This window comes from Nannospalax galili, unplaced genomic scaffold (genome assembly GCF_000622305.1).
Source record: "Nannospalax galili isolate Female #2095 unplaced genomic scaffold, S.galili_v1.0 scaffold751, whole genome shotgun sequence".
In the NCBI taxonomy this organism is placed as follows: domain Eukaryota; kingdom Metazoa; phylum Chordata; class Mammalia; order Rodentia; family Spalacidae; genus Nannospalax; species Nannospalax galili.
This window is the reverse complement of record NW_008331125.1, coordinates 3366044-3386820: the sequence shown is the minus strand read 5'-3', so window position 1 is coordinate 3386820 and position 20777 is coordinate 3366044. Positions and strand designations below refer to the sequence as shown.

The window sequence follows — 20777 nt, the reverse complement described above, 5'->3', positions numbered from 1 at the left end:
TATTTATTATTTTAATTTTATGTGTATGAGTGTATTGCCTGCATGTATGTGAGGGCACCCGTGTTGTGCAGTGCCGCGGAGGTCAGAAGAGGGCTTTGGATTCCCCTGGAACTGGAGTTAAGGATGATTTGCAGCCACCATGTGGGTGCTGGGAATCGAACTCAGGTCCTCTGCAAGAGCAATCAGTGCTCTTAACCGCTGAGCCATCTCTCTAGCCTCTTATTATTTTTATGTGTATGAGTGTTATGCCTGCATGTAGGTAAGTGCACCTGTGTGGTACAATGCCCGCGGAGGACAGAAGAGGCTGTTGAATCCCCTGCAACTGGAGTTATGGACAGTTGTTAGCTGCCATGTCGGTGCTGGGATTTGAACTGGGTCTTCTGCAAGAACAGTGTTCTTAACCACTGAGCCATCTCTCCAGCCCCCTATTTATTTATTTATTTATTTATTTATTTATTTATTTAATTTATTATATATTATTTCTTGAGATGGGGTCTCCCTGTGTACCCCTGACTGGCCTGGAATTCACTATCTAGATCAAACTGGCCTTGAACTTATAAAGATCCACCTGCCTCTGCCTCTTGAGTGCTGGGATTATAGATGTGTGCTACCACGCTGGACTTTATTTTATTTTTGCATTCTGGGATTGAACCTGGAGCCTTGCACATGCTAGACAGATGCTTTGCCACTGAGTGACTTCTCTAGCCTTATTTTTGTTATTTTATTTTTGTGATGTTGGAGGTGAATTTTGTGAATCCAGGCATTTGCACATGCTTGTGAAACACTTGACCACTGAGTTATAATCCTAGTCCTTGTTCTTTTCTTTGACTCTGTGCCAGTGGCGGGTGTTGTCAGTTAGTTTGAGAGTGTTTTAGGGAATGGCTAATTACATGTAGTGCAGCTGTGCTTCTTGAGGTCTTTTGTTTGCTTTTTCTGATGAGACTGATTACCTATAAATCCACAATTATAAACTTTGTAGAGCGTATGCTATACCAGTGTTCTTTTCTCCCCCCTTGTCACTCAAAATGTGGTTTATGGTAGCACCTGGGGGTTTGGTAGAACTACACAATTTCAAGGCTAACTGAAAAATTTCTGAATCAGAATCTTCATTTTTTGGTCTTTTTTTTTTTTTTTTTTTTTTTTTGGCCTTTTTGAGACAGTCTCCCTGTAGCTGTCCTGGAACTCAACTATGTAGACCAGACTGGCCTTGAACTCACAGAGCTCTGCCTGCCTCTGCTTCCCAAGTGTTGGGATCAAAGGTATGCGTCACTATGCCTGGCTTTTTGGTCTTTTTTAAAAACATGTTTTTTTTTAATTTATTATTTTTATTTTATGTGTACAGGCGTATTGCCTGCATGTATGTGAATGCACCTGTGTCGTGCAATTCCTCAGAGGTCAGAAGAGGGTGTTGGATTTCCCTGGAGCTGGAGTTAAGGACAGTTTGTAGCTGTCATGTGGGTGCTGGGACTCAAACCCAGGTCCTCTGCAAGAGCAGTCAGTGCTCTTAACCACTGAGCCATCTTTCCAGCCCCTTAAAAACATGTTTTTATCAGCATATATTAATACATAATAATGGGTTTCATAAAGACAGTTTCCTACATGTACATGTTTTGATCCTGTTCACCCTGTTGCTCTCTCTTGTCCCTTTCTCACTAATCACCTTCCTTTTCCCAGCTAGCCCCCCTTCTGTTTTCATGTTTTCTCTCTCTCTCTCTGGCTCAGTGAGATTCATTAGGGCTGTTTATAGGAGCATGGGCAGGCATCTGACGAGTGTCTATACCACTCTCCCTCACCCATCAACTATTAACTGCCTATAAATCTTCTGGAAGAGATGGGGCCCCATGAGTTCCTGCCCTTTCAATGACAGAGTCTTGATAGGACCAATCTTGTGATTGTGTGTGTGTGTGCGCATGCACAAGGGTGTGAGTGCACACATGCGTGCCTGTGTGTGTTTTGTGTATATGTTTGTGTATGTGATGCATGCAAGTGAATGTGCAGGTTTGCAGATATGAGCCTGCATGTGAAGGCTAGAGCACGATGTAAGTTATTCCTTGAGATGGGGTGTCTGACTCCTGTTGACAGGCTAATTAGCCAGCAAGCTTTCAGGATCCACTTCTCTTCCTACTTCCAGTGCTGGGGTTATAGGCATAGGCATCCATTTCCAACTTTGTACATAGGTTCTGAGGATTTGAACTCAGGTCCTCGTGCTTGCGTAGCAAGCCATCCTACCCATTAGCCATCTCTCTCCCTCCATTCTTGTGGTCTTACACAGGTAGTCACAGCTGCTATGACTTCAGGAGTGCAACAGCCTGGATGTTGGCATTTCACAACACCCCCTCTTAATACCCCTGCTTCTTCTGATTCTTACAGTCTTTTTGTCCCTTCTGTGATGTTCTTGGACCTTGGGTTAGGTGATATAGATGTCCCATTTATGGCTGGGCATTCACAGTTGGAGGCTCTGTAGTCACTGCTGACCAAAACAAATAGAAGCTTCTCTGACCAAAGCTGACAGCAGCACTTATCTACAGGCATAAACACAGTTATTTAGAAGGCAGTTTGACAGGTGTATCATGTTCATTTTGCAAAACAGCAGCAATAACTTCCCTCATAGGGCCTGTGACCTCCTCAGCTTTTGACTGGGTTTATAGTGCCAGATGCAAATTTCTTCTTGTGGAGTTGGCTTCAGATCCAATCAGGCAGTGGTTGGCTACCCCCATAACAGACTTGGCATTTTTATACCAGTGGGCTCATCTTGCCTTGGTGGTTCGTATTGAGCACAGGATTCATAGCTGAGTAAGATTGCTTACAGCAGTTCTCCCCCATCAGCTGGCATAGCTTCTAGAAGTGTGAGGGATAGCCCAGTTCCAGCTTGATTTCTCTGTGTCCTCCGACGAAGTTGTGTGATTTCTTTAGCAATATGGTCTTTGCCTGTATTGTTTTGGGGACTTTAGGGCCCTGCCTGATCATCAGCTCATAGGGGTGTATCTCACCCTTGGCAATGGAATTTTCATGTAATAACTTATGTAGAATCTGCATTAAAATTTTTATTTATTTACGTTTTTGTGTATGAATATTAATGCCTACAATGTGTGTAAATGCACTTGTGTCATACAATGCCTGAGGAGGACAGAAGATGTCATCAGATACTCTGGAACTGGAGTTACAGACAGTTGTTAGCCACCATGTGGGTGTTGGGATTTGAACCCAGGTCTTCTGCAAGATCACCAGTGCCCTTAACCGCTGAGCCATCTCTCCAGTCCCTAAAGTCTGCACTTTAACAAGATATCCAGATTATAGGAATGTTCAGTAAGGTTTGAGATGCACTACTTTAGTCAGTGAAAGTTGAAGGACATATACATATGCTTGAATAAAAAGTGTATCATCATTTGTTTTAATTTGAAGTGTTGCTTTGCTTATTATCAAGTCTGATTCATCTGGTTGAAGGAACAGGCCCAGAAATGGTGACTTACATAAGATCACACACACCTGTATTCATAAGTCAGGTTCTGACTCATTCTACCGTTTTTCTTTTGCTGGTCACTGACAGGGTTCATTGTGTTGAAACTGCCCTAAAACATTCATGAATGTCAGCTAGGAATTCAACAGTGAACTTTTTTTTTTTTTTTTTTTTTTTTTGTTTGGTCTTTTTGAGACAGGGTCTCTCTAGCCCCAGCTGGGCTGAAACTCGCTATGTAGACCAGGCTGGCCTTGAACTCACAGAGATCCACCTGTCTCTGCCTCCCAAGTGCTGGGTTTAAAGGTGTGTGCCACTATGCCCATCCTAATAGTGAACATTTTTAAAGTATTAGATGAGGCCAGAATAGGGTGTTGGATCTCCTGGAGCTGGAGCCATAGGCAGCTTTGAGTCACCTGATGTGGGTGCTGGGAACCAGACTCAGGACCTCTAGAAGGGCGGAAAACACTCCTAACCTGAGCTCTCTCCAGTTCCCCTCTTACTCTTTAGAGGTGTTCTTGTGTTAGCCCTCAGACTTGTGGATTAAACTACAGCATCTTCTTAATAGTTCTGAAGACTGCCATCTCTAAGCTCCAGGTGCAGATAAGTTTGATTTTCTAGGAAGCCTCTATCCTTGGTTTGCAGAAGACTGCCTTCTTCCTGCCTTTTCATTATTTTGTCATTTTCTGTACGTGCAACTCTAGTCTTCCTATAATGATGCCAGTCTTATTTGATTGGTGTTCCAGGCTAAGGACCTCCATTTATTTTAGTAACCTTAAAAAAAAAAATCCTTATCTTTGTGAGTACTGAAGTTAAGACCTTCAAATTGTAAGCTCTGGGAAACACAATTCAGTTCCTAACCCTTTTATTATTTTATTCTCAGTTGGCACCAATTTATTATGACTTAAGCGTTTTAAAATCTTTCATGTTAATATACTCTCCTCACACTCCATTCCTCTTCAACTTTGTCTATAATCATTTGCTTTTAGTTTCTTGAAAAAATAATCTGTATTTTTTCTGTCATTATTTTCTCAATATTATGAAGTCTGGTCACTTATTGTAGTCATTGAATTTGATGATGTGGTAGTTAACCACTGATTTTTTTGCTAAATCTAGTGGAATCAAAAATCATTTGCCATGCCAGACGTGGTGGAACATGCCTTTAATCCCAGCATTTGGGAGGTAGAGGCAGGCCGATCTCTGTGAGTTCAAGACCAGCCTGGTCTACATAGTGAGTTCTAGGCTAACTGGGGCTACAGGGAGATCCTGTCTCAAAAATACCGAAACAAACAAACAAACAAACAAACAACTAGTTTTTTTGAGGGGAGGGTGATGCTAGAGATCAAACATAGAGCCTGGAACATGCTAGGCAAGTGCTTTACTGTGCCTTTTCTTTTCTGTTCTTTTCTTTTGTCCTCTGTCTCATTACTGGAATGTACCACCATATCTGGCTTCCAAAATGATTTTTTTTTTTTCTTTTTGAGCCAGGGTCTCTGTGGCCCCTGCCGGCCTGAACTCACTATATAGACCAGGCTGGCCTTGAACCCACAGAGATCCACCTGCCTCTGCCTCTGGAGTGCTGGGACTAAGGGCATGTGCCACCACGCCTGGCTCAGTTCCTAGTTCTTGTGTTCTACCCTGTCCCTTAGCATTCTGTGAGTTCAAGGTCAGCTTGGTCGACAAAGCCAGTTCCAGGCCTGGGGCTACAGGAAGACCCTGTTTCAAAAAGACGGAAAAACAAAACAAAACTGCTTTTTAAAAAATATAGTATTTTCATTTTATATGTATGAGTGTATTGCCTGCATGTATGTAAGTGCACCTGTGTCATGCAATGCCCGTGGAGGTTTTTAAATTTTGAGATAGTGTCTCAATATATAGCTTTTGCTGGTTTGGAACTTGCTATGCAGACCATGGTGGCCTTGAACTTGAAGTGATCCTCCTTGTCTTTTGAGTGCTGGGATCTCTCTCTCTTGCTCTCACTCTCTCTCTCTCTCTCCCTCTCGCTCTCTCACTTGCACATCAAGCCCTCTGCACTATAGCCAAGTGATGGAACCAACCTAGGTGTCCAACAACAGGACTGGGAAGGAAAATAAGGTTTACATACACAGGGGAATTTTTTTCATTTTTAAAGAGTGAACTTACATGGTTTACAGGAAAATAGGTGCACCAATGAATTTATAAATAAAAGGCCAAATATCCCTTGCAGTGGCTCCATCAAGTGAAACTGCAAACTACTTTACAGGATTTGTGAACTGTGCGTGCACTGGGCAGGAGACTACACCTGGGATGTCTGGGTTCTTTCTGCAGCTCTCCCAAGATAGGAAAGTACTGGGATTTCACTTTTGACCCATTAACATCTGGCCAAAGATTTCATTTATTTAGCAGTCATTTCTTCATTACTCTAATGTACCATATACTATTCTAGATTCTAGGATCTAGCTTTGGACAAATTTAAGTCCCTGGTTCTTGGCCATTAAATTCAGATCAAGAGATCTGGATATATCGCATTATACATAATTAACATGTAAGATTGTTAATAGTATCGCACAGAAAAAATAACGGCTGTCGGACAGTAGAAAATCTGGATTGAGGTGTGGTGAACTATTTTAGACCCAAGTCTGCTCTTTTAGCAGAATGATGTTAAAGAGCAAGACTTGCTTCTGTCTAGAAGCAGGAGCTTTCCAGCCAGAGAACAAATTTAAGAAAGGGCACATGTTGTCTGTTGTTCGGTACCTTGTCCTTATCTCCTTTGATAAATGTATGTAGGAGTTTCTTTGGTTCTGGCACCAGCTGTCTATCTTGGATATGGGATTCACACAGTATACACTCATACTTACTCATTTGTTTAGGGACAGCAAGATTGCTCTCTGAAGTGGTTCTGTCACAGGAAGCTCCCAGTTTCCTCTGGTCGAGCCCCCAGCAGCAGTCTTTGGTCTTGTGCTACCAAAAAGAAAGAGTTTGATTCAGACAGGATACTGTAGTAATTAGTTGACAGTTTTTTTATTTTTTGAGGTGGTCTCCCTGTAGCCCTAGATGGCCTGGAACTTGCTGTGTATATCAGGTTGGCCTCCATCTTACAGAGATCTGTCTGCCTCTACTTCCTGATTGCTGATTGGATCAAAGGCGTGTGCCACCATGCCAGGCTAAAGCTCACATTCTTTTTTTTTTCTTTTTGGTCATTTTGAGGCAGGGTCTCCCTGTAGCCCCAGCTGTCCTGGAACTCACTATGTAGACCGGGCTTGAACTCACAGAGACCAGCCTGCCTTTGCCTCCCAAGTGCTGGGATTAAAGGCGTGTGCCACCATGCCTGGCAGAGCTCACATTCTTGTTGGTTCTTGATGTTTTTGAATTTCTTCAATTTTGCCAATATGATGATTTATTTATTAGGCAGGTTTCATACAGCCTAAGCTAGCCTTGAGTTTGCTCAGTAGCCAAAGATGATCTTAAACTCCTCCTGATCTTTCTGCTTCCACCTCAAGTATTGGGATTATGGACATGTACCACCACGTTAGTGGCATGAAACAGCATCTTAATGTTTTCTGTTTTCAAATACCTGAAAAGCAGTAAAGTATCATCTTTTACTATTTATTAGTCATGTGACTGTCCTGTGACTTGGCTTTGTATTTCTTGTTCTTGATTCACAAAGATTCCTTGTGTAGTTACTCTTTTAGTTTTAGTGATTTCATTTTTTTCTCTTGATTTTCACCTTGTTAACCTTGCATATGATATCTTCAGCGACTTCATTAATTTTAGTCTTTTGATATAATCCATCAGGAAGATGGACTATAGACTTGCTGTTATATTTTATTTTTTAAATCTAGAGCTAAAAACAATCCAGTTAATTTCACTGAGCTATTGAGTATTGAGATCAAAAGTAAAAATGTGGCCAGGTGTAGTGGCACATGCCTTTAACCCTAGAACTTGGGAGGCAGAGGCAGGTGAATCTCTGAGATCACGGCCAGCCTGGTCCACCTTGCTAGTTCCAGGTCAGCTGGGAACCCTGTCTCTAAAGGAAAAAAAAAAAATAAAAAAGTGAAAATGTGGTAATCTAGAGAGTGTTGGGTTGGGATAGAAAACATATTCTAGGTTTCAGGAGAGCCACTAACAAGCCTTAGAGAAGTCACATTTTCCCTCCATTCCTCCCTCCCTTCCTTCTTTCCTTTAAGATAAGATCTTACTCTGTAGCCCATACTGCCCTCTAAATTGTGATCCTCTTGCCTCAGCCTTCTGAGTGCTGGGATTACAGGCATGTAAATCATGCCAGGATTACAGTTTCTGGAGCAGTAAAACAGTGCTTCAGCTAGGTAACACCAGCTGTTTAAAGACCAGAATTGGTGGCTCCAAGGTGACAAAAATTATTTTAGTATAAATGTAAAATGATTCTTAACTGTAATAGCATTATTGGATGTACAGCCCATGCATGTTTAAATAAATAGAATTTTATAAATGCAATGACTTGCAGGGTGTGGTAATGATAACCTGTTATCCTAGCACTGGGGAGGTAGAGGCAGGAGGATGACTGGTTCAAGGTCAGCGTTGGCTACATATTGAGATTGAGCTCAACCTGAACCACATGAGACTCTTGTCTCAATAAATACATGAATGAGTGCATGCAGTGACTCCTTAGGTTGAACTTAACCTATTAGAATGAGTTTCTTCTAATATTTAGCTTTATAGATTGACATCTGGACCAGTAATTGGAAAGTGCCAATTAAAGGAATTTGTATTTGGAGAAGACTGAAGATTTATTATACTTAGCAAAAGGTTTGGTTAAGCTTATGACCAGTAATTTAAATTGGTCATAGTCTATTCCAATAAATGTAATCTATGCTGTTATTTCAAATCGGTATGTTGCTGAAAATCAGGGTTAGAACTTTTTTTTTGTTATTTCTTTATTTAATATCAGAGAAGGACTTTAAAAAGCAACACACATAATTGTTTATTTTTAGTGAGTTTTGTATAGATGGACAGTTCTGTTTTGAAAGAGGTGTCAGTAGTTGGACACCCCTTGAGGCCCCAGGGATGGGCATGCCTTGGCAAAGTGTCACTGCTATTTAGTAAGTTTTAGTTTTTTCTGTTTGAGAGTATCTTTGTATCTCAGACAAGTAGGAAACCCTTTGCAGCTTAAGAATGTCAGTTTAAGAAAGTCCCAGTGATGGGAAAATCCTCAGGCTTACTGTACAGGACTGCTCTCATAGCTGCCCCCCTCATGGTCCCATATCCTGCCTTCATAACTAACTATATTGTGTTCACATTTACTTTTCTCCAATATAGAAGGGCATGATTTTTAAATTCCTTTTTCCTATGTGTCAGTTGTCTAGAAGTGTCTGGTATTTGTAGGTGTTCTTTTTAAACTAATTTTTACATTTATTTATTTATTTATTTATTATTTAATTTATTTATTTGTATCTGTGTATGTTTGTGGGCTCATGTGTGCCCACAGTGTGCATGTGGAGCTCAGAGAACAACTTGGGAGTCAGTTCTCTTAACATTGGGTCCTGGGGATCAAACTCAGATTGTCAGGCTTGATGGCAAGCTCTTTTACCCACATGGATCCATTTCACTGGCCTGTTCAGTACATTCTTATTCAATGAGTAAAGGCAGAAAAGTCTGAAAAGAAACCAAGTAACAGTTGAACGGAGAGCATAGGATTGGTAAAAGGGACATTAAATATCCTCAGTGAAAAGTATTACTAAGTTTTGTTGTCTTAATGTGTCCCATTTTGGTATAAGGAAGCTCCTGATGCATGTGATGTGTGTGCATTAGGGCCATAGTGTACATAGTGGAGGTCAGGGGACAACTTGCCTTGTGGGAGTTGGTTCTCTCTGAGTCCCAGGGATTGATCTTAGGTCATTAGTCTTCATAGCAGACACCTATACTCTCTGAGTCATCTCACTGGCCTTATATTTGGTTTGTTGAGACAAGATCCTCTTGGCCCAGGTTGGTCTTGGACTCAAAGTGCCACCATAGTTGGGTACTGATGGAGGGCCATCTTCTTGGTTGCAGAGTCTTGATTGTATCTTTATATGACAGAAAGAATAAGCTTATTCTCTGGTGTTCTCTTATTAAGGGCACCATCCCCATGACTTAGTATCTACCTGAATTCTCAGCTCTGGGTATTTTGACATGAGGGATTAAATTTCAGCATATGAATTAGGGAAGGGTCCACAAACATTTAATACAAGAGTCTCCTTCCTCTTCCTCGTGTGTGTGTGTGTGTGTGTGTGTGTTTGTGTGTGTGTGTGTGTGTGTGTATGTATGTGTTTATTTCAGTCAGAGTCCTGCTGCTGTATGCTGGGATCTCAAATCAAGTCAGTTTATTTTTCAAATACCATTTCTTAGGTATGGATGTCTTTTTTTTTTAAAAGACAGGATCTCACTATGTGATCCTTGCTGGCCTACAGCTCCCTATGTAGATCAGGCTAGCTTTGAACGTGTAGCGATCCACCTGCCTCTGCCTCCTGAGTACTGGGATTTATGCATGTCTTTGTGTGTATGTTCGTGTTTTGTATTTTTTGCATTTGTCTTGTTTCTTTAAAATATTTTTTATAACACTGGGAGGCTGAGGTAAGAAGATCCCACTGCCTCTGACTCCCTAGAAAATGCTGTTTATCAGAATTTGAGAACTTTGATTTTTGTTTATGTGGGCTCCCCAATCTGTTACTCTTATTTGATTTGTGAAGCAATAAAAGGCAGTTTCTCGGGGCTTGAGAGATGGCTCAGTGGTTAAGAACACTGTTCTTGCAAAAGACCTGGGTTTGAATCCCAGCACCCACATAGCAGCTAACAACTGTCCGTAACTCCAGTTCCAGGGGCTCTGACAGCCTCTTCTGTCTTCTGCGGGCATTGCCTGACATGGGTGCACTTACCTACATAACAGGCAATACATGCATACATATAAAAATAATAAATAAAATATATATAAAAAGGCAGTTTCCTTTAAAAATAAATTGATTTAAGTGAAAGTAATTTGAATTATGGGCGTTTGAAGTAGCAGGATAGTAAGTACATAGACAAGGTTGAAGTCAGAAACTGTGAGCAGGTGAGGAGGTGAAGTGTATCTTAAAACATGAAAGCATTTTCCTCCGTTTATGTATGTGACTGTTCTTTTTTGTTGTATAGAATGTGTCTTCAGGCATGCTAACTTATCTTTGCAGGATTCCATGGATCTCAATAGTGCCAGCACTGTAGTTCTTCAGGTCTTAACCCAGGCCACCAGTCAGGATACTGCTGTCTTAAAGCCAGCTGAAGAGCAGTTGAAACAGTGGGAGACACAGCCAGGTTTCTATTCAGTGTTGCTGGTAAGTAGTTCTTGAAATAGTTGATTTTTAATAAAGTGAGACAACATTATTTTAGTAGTTCTTTAAACACATAGATTTATTGATAGTTTAGTGAAACTGATCCAAATATTTGCTGTCATTGCACCGTCATCACATTAATGTAGGGAATGACTGATTGAGGGTGCTGTAGAAGTGTTTGTTGATGAGTTGTCATTTTGAATCTTTTTATTGCAATTTAATTAATAACTTTTAACAAAGGAAGTCATCTGCTTTAGCTCTATTCTTTTTGGGTTAATTAATGACTTTCATGCTTTTACTATCTGAAGCATTCATTGTGTGTGAAATATTAGACAGGGTATATTCTCAGTGCCTGAGAAGGCGACACTGGTCTTTTTTCAATTTTAGCACATTGATGCTGGCATTAAGAGTATAAGATGGTTAAGAGCACTGGCTGTTCTTGTACAGAATCCAGGTTTGATTCCCAGCACCCACATGGTGACTAACAACTGTAACTCCAGTTCCAGGGGATCTGATACCTTCTGACCTTCGTGGGCACTGCATGACACAGGTGCATTTACATGCATGGGTAGGCAATACACACATGCACATAAAATAAAATACTGTGTCTTCATCTCTACCTCAATGAATTTATCTTAGAATTGTTAAGCATCAGCCTAGAAATTCCATGCTCAGTATTTTTCTTTTTTCTTTTTCTTCTTATTCTTCTTTTTTTTTTTTTCATTTAGTATTAATGGGAATCAAATCTAGAGTCTGGTGCATGCTGGGCAAGGGCAAGCACTCACCAGTGAACTGATCATTTCCCCTTATATCCTGTATTTCACTTTAAAACATTGGTTTCTTTTTCCATATAGAAATTTACTTATTTTTAATAAGGCAGGGTCTTGTGTATTTTCTGGTTTTTTGAGACAAGGTCTTATGTAGCTCAGGCTGGCCTTGAACTGGGGATATAGCAGGAGCTGGGCTTGAACTAATTTTCCTGCTTCCACCTCTTGAGTGAATGTTTGAATTATTAATAACAACTGCTTAAGTTTATTTTTCCTATGTTTTTGTTTGTATGTTTTGATTTGAGGTATTTGTACATTTCTTTTTTTTTTTTTTTTGGTCTTTTTGAGACAGGGTCTCTATGTAGCCCCAGCTGGCCTCAAACTCACTATGTAGACCAGGCTGTGGCCTTGAACTCAACAGAGATCCACCTGCCTTTGCCCTCCTGAGTGCTGGGTTTAAAGGCATGTGCCACCACGCCTGGTGTTATACATTTATTTCTACATTTTTATAAGGCATGCTTATTTATTAGACGTATGTATATATTTGTATATGTAGAATTTTGGGAGGAGGGGGTTGAGACCATATCTTGCTGTGTAGCAGGTGCTGACTTCTGACTTAAAGATCCTCCCATTTAGCCTCCCTAGTTGGGATTATAGGCATGTGCCACACACCCAGCCTGTGTATACAGTCATTTGTGTAGAGTACTATATGCATGCTTCCTGCTGTTTATGGTGAATCACTCCAGAGTGTCATGTACCTAGGTACATGAATAAATTTCTGTGTGGTTTTTTTTTTTTTTTTTTCGTTTTTCAGACAGGATCTCATTTATCCCAGGCTGGCTTCAAACTTGCTATGTAGCCAAAGATGATTTTGAAGTTCTTATTCTCTTGCCTCTACCTCTTTAATGCTAAGATTGCAAGCATGCACTACCATGCCTGGATTATAAGATGCTGGACATTCAACCTAGTACATAGTGTATGCTAGGTAAGCACTCTGCCAATTGAACTATATCCCCAGCACAAATTTTTTAATTATTTGGTTTTAGAGATAGGGTTTTACTCTGTAAGCTAGGTTGGTGAGGAATTTGCTTTGTAGAATAGCTAGTCTTGAACCCTTCATCATCTTGCCTCATCTTCCTGAGTATTGAAGGAGAAAAAAACTTTCCTAGAATAGTTTCTGTTCCAGGGCATGATAGGATACACCTGTGAATCCAGTATTAGGACACTGAGGCAATGAGGCAGGAGGATCTGAAGTTTGAGGCCAGGTTAGTCTACATAGTAAATTTATAGATAGCCTGAACACACACTCAAACCAACACTCACACAGGGAGAAGGACCTTAAAGTGTTAGTACCTGTAACTTTTTTTAAGAACCACCACTAATGATGTTTTACCTTCTAACATAACTGGAACTTGTTATGTTCATCAGGGTGGCCTCAAATTCAGAGATCAGTCTGCCTTTGTCTCCTGAGTATCGGTGGTGATTCCCTTTAATTGTCACCATGCCTGACCTGGACTAACCTTTTTATTTATTTATATTTATATTTAGTATTCATTCATTCATTCTTTTTGAGACAGGGTCTCTCTGACCTGGACTAACCCTTTGAGACAGGATCTCTCTGTAGCCCAGGCTGGCCTGGAACTCACTATGTAGACCAGGCTGGCCTTGAACTCACAGAAATCCGCCTGCCTCTGCCTTCAGAGTGCTGGGATTACAGGTGTGAGCCACCATGCCTGGCCTGGACTAACTAACCTTTTTAAAGGTCATGGAACAGTAGACATTTCCTTGTTGATTACTAAGTTCATGTTACATGGTTTAGCTTGATGTTTTTGTAGTCTGCCACTACTGTACAAAACAGTAATTGTGGGAGGCGGAGGCAGGCGGATCTGAGTTCAAGGCCAGCCTAGTCTACACAACAAGTTCCAGGCCAACTGGGGCTACACACAGAGACTCTGTCTCAAAGAAAAGACCAAAAAACCAACCAACCAACCAACCAACCAACCAACCAACCAACCAACCAACCAAAAACAGTAATGGTGTGGATTATTGGTTGAATTAACATAATTTTTTTTTTTTTAATCAGACCTCACTTTATATCACTTAAAAGTACTGTCAAACTTATTTGTAAGCATGATTGTTTTGGTAAGTATTTTTACTGTGGAATGTTTTTTTTTTTCTGTATTTTCCTATTGCTGTGATAAAATATTCTTGATAAAAGCAAGTTAAGGAAGGTAGGAAGGGTTTGTTTTGACTCACAGTTTGGGAGTATAGTCCATTATAGCAGGAGGGCGTGGTGCAGGAGCTTGAGGCAGCTGTTCACTGATCTGCAGTCAGGAAGCAGAGTGAGATAAATGCTCTTGCTCAGCTAGCTTTTCTCCTTCTTATGCAGTCCAGGGCACAAAGCCCAGGGAATGGAGCCACCCACTTGTAGGGTAGGTCTTCTCAACTCAATGAACAGAATCAAAATAATCCCTCACAGGCATGGCCAGAGGCTTGTGTCCTCGATTATTCTGAGTCCTGTCAAGATTCACCATCACAATTTCTTACAAGTATTAACAACCCAAGGGCCTTGATACCTTAGGGTGTTTGAATCTCTGCTATGGTGGTGCCTACTTATTTTGAGAGAGGGTCTTGCTGTGTATCCCTCGCTGGTTAGGAACTTGCTGCATAGACCAGGCTGCCTTTGAATTTGCTGTGATCTTGCCTCTGCTTCCTTGGTGTTGCGTATATGTGTGTGCCACCATACCTGCTCACTTTTTTTTTTTTTTAATTAAAAAATTTTTTTTGGTCTTTTTGGGGGCTGGAGAGATGGCTCAGCGGTTTAGAGCACTGACTGCACTTGCAGAGGACCTGGGTTCGACTCCCAGCACCCATATGGCGGCTACGAACCGTCCTTAACTCCAGTTCCAGGGGATCTGAAGCCCTCTTCTGACCTCTGCAGCATTGCATGACACGGGTGAACTCACATACATGCAGGCAATACACTCATACACATAAAATAAAAATAATAAATAAAATATTTAATTTTTTTTTTGGTCTTTTTGAAACAGGGTTTCCCTGTAGTCCCAGCTTGCCTGGACTAGATCAGGCTGGCCTTGATCTCACACAGATCTGCCTGCCTTTGCCTTCAAATGCTGGGATTAAAGGTTTTAAGAATAAGATATTTATTTTAGGGTGTGTGTGTTTATGTGATTATGCTTACTTGTTACTTCAGTTTTTGTTTTCCTTTGGTCTTTTTGAGACAGGGTCTCCCTGTAGCCTCTGCTGGCCTGGACTCAGTATGTAGATGAGGCTGGCCTTGAACTCACAGAGATCTGGCTGCCTCTGCCTCCCAAGTACTGCGATCAAAGGTGTATACCACCACACCCAGCACTTTAACTTTTTTATCAAAAATTTCAAAAGAATAGTTTAATGAATCTTCACATATCTGTCAATTAAACTTAGAGAAGTGTTCTGAAGAGGCATGCAATTTTTTTTTCTGAGGCAGCCAGCAAGGTCTTACTATGTCTTCCAGGCTGGCTTGGAACTTGAGATGTACCTGCCTCAACCTCCAAATACTGGGATTACAGGCATGAGGGTGTGTGTGTGTGTGTGTGTGTGTGTGTGTGTGTGTAGGCATGAGGGCTCTGTGTGTGTGTGTGTATGTGTGTGTGTATGTGTGTGATTACCTAAATGCTGGAATTGCAGGCGTGTGTGTAACCATACCTGAGTAATGCTTTCTTAAAGTAGATTGTAGGAGTATATATATTAGAAAATATCAATATAATATATGTAGTGATGAAATTTAAACAATTCAAAAAATCTGGACTGGGATTTTAGGTCAGTAAGCAGATTGCTGGCCTTGCATGCATGAAGTCCTTTGTTCAGTCTTCAGCATCTCATAAATTGGGCATGGTGGTACTTGCCTGTGATTTCAGCACCTGGAGGTGGAGGCAGGAAGTTTAAGATCATTCTTGCCTCGATAATAATCAAGTTTGAGGCCAGCCTGGGATATATAAGACTCTGTTTCAAAAAACCAACAAATAGGGATGGGAAGATAACTCAGTAAAGTGTTTGCCTCACAAGCATGAGGACCTGAATTCCCCAGAACCCATGTAAAAATGCTAGGCTCCCAGTGCTGGGAGGTGGGCACAGGAGGATCCCTGGAGCTCACTGGTCACCCACTCTGACCTAATTGGTAAGCTTCAGGCTAGTGAGAGGCCCTATCTGGAGGAGGTCAGTAGCATTTCTGAGGATGACATTTAAGGTTTTCTTCAGGCTTTCACATATAACTATACACAATGAACATGGACATACATGCACTCACACATACTTCATATTAAAAAGAATGGAACAGGATCTGGAGAGATGGCTCAGGGGTTAAAAATATTTGTTGTTCTTGCAGAAGAACCTGGGTTCAGTTCCCAGAACCCACATGGCTGCTCACAGTGGTCCATAGCTCCAGTTCCAGGAAATCCAAAGCCCTCTTCTGACCTCTGTGGGCATGGCACGCATGTGGAGCACATACATACATGCAGGCAAACACTTACTAAGATAAAAATGAATAAATCTTTTTTTCTTTTTCTTTCTTTTTTGAGACAAAGTCTCCTTGTAGCCCCAGCTAGCCTGGAACTTGCCATGTAGCCCAGGCCTACCTTTACTTCTGGAGTGTTGGGATTAAAGGTGTGTGCCACCAAGCCCTACAAAAATAACCCTTTAAAAAAGTAAAGCAGTTAAACAAATCTGCGCTTTATTTTTAGTGTGTTAATTATACTTTTAAAATGATTATATGTTCATTCTAATACTTTTTTTTTTTTAATTCACAGAACATTTTTACCAACCATACCCTCGATATAAATGTAAGGTGGCTTGCTGTGCTGTATTTTAAACATGGAATTGATCGTTACTGGAGACGTGTAGCACCTCAGTAAGTTCCATCAGTCCCCATTGTAATCAGTTCCAAATTTGAGAAGGATAAGATTGTAACTATTTATGCAAAAGAATGTGTTAGCAGTAAAATTGGGACAACAGAGATGAGCATTTGTTTGTGTAAGGATGACACTGAAATATGCAGAGCATTCGATACTTAAAAGAAAGAAAATTCCTCCCAAAATATGTTAACTGCTGAAAGAATGTGTTTTCTGTAGTGGTTTTTTTTTTTTTTGTCTTTTTTGAGACAGGGTCTCCCTGTAGCCCTAGCTGGCCTTGATTTGCTATGGAGACCAGGCTGGCCTCGAACTCATAGAGATCTGCCTGCCTCTACCTCCCGAGTGCTGGGATTAAAGGCGTGCACCACCATGCCCAGCTTAATGGTTTTTTTTAATGTATGTGCGCACATGTGTGCCTGCCTGCCTGCCTGCCTACCTATCTTGGTTTTCAGCTTCTGAGGAGCAACTGAGTGACTGAATCCTTTTGAAGAAAAATGTTTAGATATTGAAAAATCTTTTTGAGGGGCTGGAAAGCTGGCTCAGTGGTTAAAGAGCACTGACTGCCCTTGTAGAGGACCCAGGTTTGATTCCCAGCACCCACATGACAGCTACGAACCGTCCTTAACTCCAGATCCAGGGGTGCCGGCCTCCCCTCAGTGTAAACCCCGTTGCTACCAGGAGGCTGTTGCTCACCAGTCCCCGTCAAGGGAAGTCAGAGCAAGGAGAGAGACCGGTGGGGGGAGGGAGGCCTCGGGCAGTGGTGAGTATGATGGGAAGAAACACCTGGAAGGCTGTGTCAGTGGAGAGCTTGTTTATTATGGCGGAAGCAGAGGTTTATATAGGAAAGGTTTGCAGGCAAAGAGGTGGGTTAGTTTTCTGGCAGGCTGGTAGGTAGGGGAAGAGAGGGGGCTTCTAAGGCTACTTGGCTTTTGTTCTGTCCTCCAGTGCATAATCTACAAGGGACCCAGTTAGTATTAAAGGATTAGAGGCTTAATAGTTTTCCTTGGGGGTTGTTGGCTAAGAGACAGTGTATCTAGAATGGAGTGGGCCAGTTTCCTGCCGTCCTCACTAGGACATATTCAGCCTGGCGGCCATGCTCTACATTCCAGGCACTCCTGATTATCCCAGCATCTCCCCCTTTATCTTTTATAAGGAGTGGGTGTCATCAAATTCAGAGAAGGTATTAGGGATAGTTTGGTATTGGACCAGGACTTGGTTGGTGGTGATTTTAATGGTGTCTTGCTTGTGACTTTTGAAAAATTGAATTAGACAGCGTGCCACAAGAAGCAGGGTACATAGAGCTAGCAGGGGACCTAACAAGGGTAGAACTCAAGCAAGGAGGAGGTTGGAAAACCATGGGAAGAAAAATCGTCAGGGTAGATGAACTGGCAATTTTGACAGTTGCCTTGAGGAGGTGAATAGTGGGAAGAAGGAAAGAAAATTATGGAAGCCATGCAGGTTTAGAGCCTGCATTGGAGGTCAGACATGTGGCTGGGAAAAGGAAGCTTTAGAGAAAAAGTGAACAACTACAAGATGCTAGGGGCAGCCCAAAGCCTTAGAGAAAGCATGTTTAGTAGGAAAGGCATGAAGAAGAAAAGGAGAAATCACGTGTTTTTGAAGACTTCAGGAAAGCAGACTTACGGAGACCTACATGGCTGTGGCTGGTCTGAAAGTTTTGGGGGGAGGTGTTGTCAGGGGTCTGAGCTAGTTCCAGGTAGAAATATTTACTATCTAATTAACATACCAGGCATTTCACCCATCTATTTAGCATAACTTAAGGTGAACCTGTCTTCCTAGGAGTGGTTCTATCACCAGGTAATTGACCAGTGAGACTGGAAACAGATAGACTAGACAGTTTTATAGCCTGGACCAGTTCAATTTATGGGGCTGTTGATATTGTAACATTCCCCCCTCTGAAGAGGTAACCCTAAAATCTTTTATGGATAAAAGCTCCCAAATACTTTTTAACATTTTTGGCCTTTGAGACAGAGTACATTGTTAAAAGACCCAAGGACAATTTGACTTTTAGCCAAGAAAGAAACTGGCTACTTTTCTTTGGGGTCTTTTTACCCTAACTGCCTAGCCAGTTTTTACCTCCTATTTTTATCATACCGTCCTCTGAAGAGGTTTACCCAGATTGCCAGTAGGGAATCGGGAAGCAGACCGTTCTGGCTTCTTCCATGTTGAACAGGGATGCAGGGTGAGGCACTTGGGGTACCCCCCTCAGTGGGTCTATCTAAAGGACTCCCAAATTCCATAACTCTTAACTATAGGGAGAAAAGAAGGTCCTTGACTGGTGCTAAGGAGATGTGAAGGAAAAGTAAAGGCAAGAGTAGTTTGTGTTACAATTTCTAGGCAGGGAACCAGAAAAAGTCAGAACAGGACAAATTTCAAATGTTCAAAATTAAAGTCCACTGGAATTTTTTGATGAAGGCTTCCAAAAGCATCCATCTATTGGGTTCCTCCTCATTTTAATTTTGCCTGTCAAGGCTGGACTGATGATTGATGAACTCAGAATTTGTTGTCAGGCACTTTGATAACTGTTGGAGTGGCTAGAATCAGTTCCCTCTTAAATGGCCTCTAGACAGGAAGAGAAAACAAATTTATCCATCATTTTAGAACCATAATGGGTTGCCTCCCTCAACTGCAGGTGGGCACTACAGTATTGTAGACCAAGATTTAAAGTCTTAATCTGAGTAGCATTGTCTTATTAGGAACAAAATCATCAATGAGAGATAATTGTCTAAATAACATAAGAACATAAGTTTAATGCCTGGGATGTGTAATCCCTTGAATTCTTAACAAAATATACTGATGACTTTAATCTTTGGTTATACTTTCCTTTTGGGTGTTTGAGACCATACTGTTGGCCCAAATAAACCAATTTATTTTTACTCTTAAGGTTGTATGAGGATTTGGTCCTCAGGGGTCACATGGGCTTTGGGGGGAGCCCCTGGCTCCTCAGGCTTTTCTTTTATCAGTTCCATCTATGTGAAGATAAGTCACAAGGTCCTGCTTGACCTGGGCTTCGCTTGGAAGCATGGAGGAAATGTTTCCTCTGTGTTGACCCTCCTCTTTGTAGACTGGACATTGGTTCAGGTCCACCTTGTGGCGTCTCCATGGCCTCCCTAAACAAGAGGACAGGTGACTCACCAGTTAAAGGACATATCAAGAGATGCTCCATAGTCCCCTGGAACTTAGTCGCCCTTGGAGGGCAAGGAACAAAAAATTATCCCTTTCAGTCCTGACCAGATTAGTATAGGCCTCAAAAGTCTGGCTATTAAACACTCAAGAAGGCTAGTTACACCAGTCTGGTACTTTTAATTACCATGTGTCATGTAGCTAAAGCTTGGGCAAAAGACAAACATTTTTAAATAAACTTTGATGAGACATCCTTAAACTAGTTGATTAAACTATGACCTTAGAAAATTTAAGATTATTTATATATTATTTTTGTCTCATCCTTGATAGATCATTAATAAACCTACATAGACTGCCATCATTTGCTTAGGCTTTTTTATTTTTAAGTTTTACACATAAAACCTTTTAAATAAAATATCTCTATTTTTATGTCTTTTTAACATCTTTTACTTTTTTTTTTTTTATAACTATGAGACATAATAACATTAACAAATAAATTTTTTTTTTTTTTAATTTTATTTTGAGACAGGCTCTCCCTGTAGCCCCAGCTGGCCTGGATTCACTATGGAGACCAGGCTGGCCTCAAACTCACAGAGATCCTCCTGCCTCTGCCTCCTGAGTGCTGGGACTAAAGGCGTACGCCACCACACTTGGCCAACAAATTTTTATCTGTTGTGAGAATTTTTTTCCTGGGGATACTAAGCAATGTTTATCCCCTTTTTAGGTTATAGTATTAAACCAATGTTTGATTACATTGAAGTTTTTCTGAGGAACCAATAAATTTATTGAGCTTATTTACAGAGATGACTGAGGGGTTAGCTGAGGTGTATGAGTGACCTGAGAGTATGTGCTCTGGAAAGCCTTAACCCAGCATGGATCAAGCCTTTTTTTCCTAGCCTTCCCCAGATAATGTATTTTAGTCCTCCCCAAACCCAGGAGACCATATGTGATTAGAGCCAAATTACATACAGTTGGCTGGGAAGAGCAGTTGGATACTCAGGTGAGGGTCCAATGACCCTGTTTACCCCTCCTCCTTTAAATAAAGAATAACAGTACTCAAGTCAACAAATCCAGTTGTGATGATCTTTTGCTAGTGGACACAGCTGAAGTCATGAAGATGGTAGTTGTTTGACTCAGAAGAAAGTAGTGTGTAGCATCATCTTATTAAAAGAACATGGAATCTAAATTATATACATAAGATAATGTAATA

At 41.1% G+C, this 20777-nt stretch overlaps 1 protein-coding gene across 3 annotated transcripts in view; it reads left to right on the top strand.

Annotated features, from left to right (window-relative positions):
• The window catches only part of Ipo11 (importin 11), a 232719-nt gene that overhangs the window by 2085 nt on the left and 209857 nt on the right, over positions 1–20777 (top strand). For all 3 annotated transcript variants that reach the window (XM_008856308.2, XM_029557873.1, XM_029557874.1), the window contains exons 2-3: positions 10612–10755; positions 16325–16425. In XM_008856308.2, the coding sequence (XP_008854530.1) occupies positions 10618–10755; positions 16325–16425 (239 nt within the window). In that variant the 5' untranslated portion in view covers positions 10612–10617. The remainder of the gene's footprint in view (positions 1–10611; positions 10756–16324; positions 16426–20777) is intronic.